Source organism: Borostomias antarcticus (assembly GCF_949987555.1).
Source record: "Borostomias antarcticus genome assembly, chromosome: 6".
NCBI lineage: Eukaryota > Metazoa > Chordata > Actinopteri > Stomiiformes > Stomiidae > Borostomias > Borostomias antarcticus.
In genome coordinates, this window is record NC_140239.1 from 7,970,844 (window position 1) to 7,975,843 (window position 5,000).

Genomic DNA, 5,000 nt, shown 5'->3' on the forward strand with positions numbered 1-5,000 from the left:
CATTGTAACTAAAAAATGTTTTTTTTTGTAAACAACTGCTTTCTTTGTATTTCTTCTTTTTCTTTTTTCTTTTTTCTTACCAAATGATATAGCTCATGTGAATTAAACATTGTTAAACATTAAACATTGTTCAAAAATGTGTATTTGGAATCTCTCTTAGACTGCTTGATTTGAAAAAGTGCTGTCTCAACTTTGCATTTTATTACCAATATATGACACTCTAGTTTAGGTTTGGGTCGGTTAGTTAGACAATCAACATTCCTCCAGCTTAGGTGACTTATCTCCTGCAGCATTGGAGACCAGAGCGATGACCCGCTGGGACATGCAGAAGTACGCCAGGGAGGCCTACAAGGCTGGCATCCGCTACATCGGTGGCTGCTGTGGGTTCGAGCCCTACCACATCAGGGCCTTGGCTGAGGAGCTGGCCCCAGAGAGAGGAGGTCTGCTCCCTGCAGCCTCAGAGAAGCACGGAGCCTGGGGAGCCGGCCTGGAGATGCACACCAAGCCCTGGGTCAGAGCCAGGTGAGAGACGAGACATTTCCACATGTTGTGCACACACATCTGCTAGTGTATGTGTGCTATGTGGAACTATTTGAACATATAGGGCAACACCCTGAATAAAGGTTCCAGATAGAACATTTTCAGGGAAATTAGAACCTATTACAAATGGTTCCCCTACAGTTACAAATTGATCTACAGGTACATAGCACAGTCTGCCCTTTGGGGGCCGTTCCATTGGTTTCATTGTAGTGGGTACAATAAAACACATTCACCTCACGTGCGTGACTAATGGATTTGACCCATGTGTGTCTGTAGTGGTCTATCTCCGCCCATGCGGCTGCACTGTGCTCATATTATCAATATTTCAGAGGTCAGAGTCTAGCCCTGAGGAGCAGAAATAGAACAGAGGTCGATGAGGAGGCGCGGGCCAAAACAAACAACTCATGAGCAGCTTGATCCACTCTGCTACCTAACTAAAACAAACACACCCAGCCGAGAGAGAGAGAGAGAGAGAGAGAGAGAGAGAGAGAGAGAGAGACCTGCACAAATATTGCTTGTAGACTTCTCCTGTAAAATGAATTGTAGTGGTATGTAGATATATATCTATATATCTATATCAGGGCCATGGGCTATAGTAAACTGTGGTCATGTGGCCCTGATTGTTCAAGCTTGTCATCACCCTCTGCTCCCATGCAGAATAGAATGAAGATGTGGTTTCTGGTCCTGTGGAGTTATCATGTAGGCTTGTTCTAGTTCTGTCTAGTTCTACTGTGTAAGCTACGTATTTCTAGTTATACTGTTCTTCTACTGTAGGCTATAGCTTCCAGTTATATTGTATCGGTATATATCATCAGTATATCTGTATATGGTCAATATGTTTCTATTGTTTAACTGGCTCCACCTGTCTGCCTCGTCTTCCTCTCCCTCCTAATGTTCTTCATCTTTCTCCTTCTCCTCTTCCTCCTGCTGCAGATCTAAGCGTGAATACTGGGAGAACCTCCTCCCCGCCTCCGGACGTCCGATGTGCCCCTCTATGGCCAAGCCCCAAGACCAATAACAGGGAGGATCATGGGAAAACGCCAGGGACCAACAACGCTGTTCCCGCCACTCTCTCCCCTTCTCAGTGCACCACACTGTTCTCTCATGTAACATGGCAACATGTTGTGCTTCATTTTCTCTTTTTTTTTTGCAGTTGGTTGGTTTCAGAGGCCAGTGAAGTTTCTATAAAGAAAAGTGTATATTGTTTACACAATATGCAAATTAACAGTAAATTTGCTATAATAACAATCTGTTTTCTCCCTCAGAAGACTCAATTACAAAACTAATAATGTTTTGAGAAGAAAATGTTGTTGATGGTTGTTTTTTCCAGTAGTTTATTCTTCCTCTTATTTTGGTAGGATGAGGGTTAACACAATCCAGACTACTGTATCTATAGATACACATTTACAATAGATACACATTCAGAAATCATAATGGATCATTTTGTTGTGATTGGGGATTTAGTCCAGGAGGCAAGAAAATCTGAATCCATATATCAATTACAACAAATACACCTAGAGGACGTATTAAGCCCATCAAAGCAGATGCTCAGCATAGACCATCAATCACTGAAGTCATTAGGCCCATCACTTATAAATATGGAGGGTGGTGCTCAGTCAGGGGCCTTGCTTTCATCTCTGTGTAGCCTACTCATGTGCTCATGAATCCACTCAAAGACTGTTACAATGTTTCTATGGGCAATATTGGGCATATAAACTATGTAGGCCTGCGATTCAACATGAATCTATTCCCTACCTTGCCATAGCATAAATGGAATTGTCCTTGACCTTAAATCGCTTCAGGAACTGTGTAAACAATAGAACTAGGAGGCAGCGAGGCCATAATTTTATTCTGGAGAATCTCGACCACTAGCCTACTACCTTGACTGTGCGCCTCCTTGCAACGTCAGCACGTCCATGCGTGCTCCGTTCAAGTTCAGATGCGGTGTGCGTTCGTAGCTCCACTGGAAGCGCCTCTGAACACAAAGATGAAAACATTGTTATGATCAAACGTGAAACCACAGAGAAGGGGATGCACGATGAAAAACGTATGAAATCCTGAAGCACAGAAGCGGTGCTACCGACTGTCGTTGGACTAGGAATTCTACCGGGTTTCGCTTTACTGGGCGAAAGGAGGGCTGCAACCGAGAGGATGAAGAATAACGGAAAACGGCTGAGGGCAGGACGCAGTATGCCAATGTAAACAAACGATGCATGTGACGATGTGAACTGTTCATTCTCTGAAAAATAATAATGAGGAAAAAAACGCTGGCCTTTGGGATTTTATGACAGGTGGGCAAAAGAGAGGACAGGAGACAGGAGGAAATAGAGAGAGGGAGATTGCCGCTGTGCGAAATTCATCCGCCTCCATGAAAAGAAGGATAGGCTACCCTGCTAAAAATACGTCTGATGTCCAATAAATGGAGCTTGTTTGATATCACTGCATCTCAAGTTCAGGGGTAACTTTGCAACTTTCAGATTTCGGTTTCCACCGAGCCTTACAGTAGGGCTATATTAGGATATCCAACTCGGAAACATTGTTTATCCTGTGTCAAGTGAGCGAGTTTTTCCGCGGCGCATTCGAGCTTTATTTGGTCTAGTCTGGAGGCAAGCCCACGCCGTCATGTCCTTCGCTATGGAGGAGAATTTGGAGTCGGGGTGGGTGGCTGTACGGCCTAATGTCTTTGATGAAAAGGAAAAGCACAAATTCGTCTTCATCGTTGCTTGGAATGAGGTCGAGGGCAAGTTTGCAATCACCTGTCATAACAGAACGGTGCAGAGAAGGAGCATCATACTAGGCAGGGATCCGTTGAGGGACACGGCGTCGCCCGGGGCGACGCAGGAGGATAAAGCAAGATGCCTCAAAAGTCCCGTCAAAGATAAAACGCCAAAGAGCCCCGCGAAGGAAGCGAAGGCCGGTGCGGGTAAAGCACTGAGCCCCAAAATGTCGCCATCAAAGGCGTCTAAATCAAGCTCAACTCCAACGGTCAGTGACGCCGAAGCGTCCCAGGCCAGGAGTCCTGATTTCGAGGTGTTGGAACCTGGCGACGACCCCCTCCCGTCGACGATGGACAGTGACAACTTGGACCTGGATGAGTTCGACAGCCTGTGTAGAGAAGACTGTAGCTGGGCCGGACTTTTCTCCTTCCAGGACCTTCGAACCATCCACGGCCAGCTCTGTTCCGTCAACTCGGACTTGGAGCCGTGCCTCCCGCCGTTCCCGGAGGAGCCGGCCGTGATGTGGACGGTGTTGTTCGGATCGGCGGAGGTCACGGAGACGGAGATGGACGAGCTTTGCTGCCGGTTACAGGTGTACCTGGGCCACGCTCTGGACACGTGCGGCTGGAAGATCTTGTCGCAGGTGCTGTTCACGGAGAGCGACGACCCGGAGGAGTACTACGAGAGTCTGAGCGAGCTGCGGCAGAGCGGCTACGAGGAGGCGCTGCAGCGCGCCAAGAAACATCTGCAGGAGGTGAGAACCAGACCAGACCGCTGCACCGCACCGGAGCAGGCAGCGTCACCCCGTATGAAAGGCTTCCGTTCATAGCAGGAAGAGTGTTGCTTAGTTTGTAGGAGGGATTGAATATCAGATCATTGTTGTGTGATTAACCCAAATAGTTTATTTCAATTAGAGAACGGGAGAGAGAGGCATCTTTCAAACTGAAGATGCCCCGGATTCTGTATTTAACAGATATTGAGGACCTGTAGGCCTGCATTCATTGTGAACAGGCACACACACACACACACACACACACACACACACACACACACACACACACACACACACACACACACACACACACACACACACACACAAAGCCTGCACTGTGCTGCTGTCCCACCCCAAGAAATAGGCAAGCTTCCAGTCCGTCTCGGCCCTCCTAGAATGTGCTTGTTAATGAGAACGAGCGGATCTGCAGAGTCATGATCGAGTCGGAAGCTGCAGACACAACAGTGATTACGCCACCAGACTGTAGAGGACAGACGCCTCCTCACAGGTCGCTGATCTGATTCATATCATTGAAAATTCCTGTTTATTTAGGCTACTCTCTGGTGATTAGGCTGATCCAGGCAGTTTAATAGGATTTCCTTCTCCTTTCCTCTCACTCTCTGTCTCTCTCTCTTTCTCTCTCAATTTCAATTCAATTCAATGGGCTTCATTGGCACGAAAGAACAAATGTTCATATTATCAAAGCAACAGTGGAATTACAGGAATAATTGTATACGCATACATATCCTAATATATATATACACAGGTAATTACATATAAACATATACACACACGCAAACTACATTACACAGGTACAGCTGCAGTTTGCACCTACACATGAAATCATTCACACATGTTTTATAGCCTACTTCATATACATTCAGTATTCATAAATTGTGCATTATAAAGGAACTTACATACAATCCATTACAATATAAAACAATATAACAATATCATATGTATATGAATCA

General features: G+C 45.9%; 2 protein-coding genes across 2 annotated transcripts in view; both read left to right on the top strand.

Annotated features, from left to right (window-relative positions):
• LOC311309882 (betaine--homocysteine S-methyltransferase 1-like) overlaps window positions 1-1,583 on the top strand; it is a 4,885-nt gene extending 3,302 nt beyond the window's left edge. The window contains exons 7-8 of the mRNA XM_084439223.1: window positions 291-522; window positions 1,474-1,583. Coding sequence (XP_084295349.1) covers window positions 291-522; window positions 1,474-1,558 — 317 coding nt within the window. The 3' untranslated portion in view covers window positions 1,559-1,583. The remainder of the gene's footprint in view (window positions 1-290; window positions 523-1,473) is intronic.
• A 1,154-nt stretch (window positions 1,584-2,737) lies between these two features.
• The window catches only part of LOC311310811 (junction-mediating and -regulatory protein-like), a 55,277-nt gene continuing 53,014 nt past the window's right edge, over window positions 2,738-5,000 (top strand). Inside the window, exon 1 of the mRNA XM_084440383.1 lies at window positions 2,738-4,011. Within this exon, the coding sequence (XP_084296509.1) occupies window positions 3,163-4,011 (849 nt within the window). The 5' untranslated portion in view covers window positions 2,738-3,162. The remainder of the gene's footprint in view (window positions 4,012-5,000) is intronic.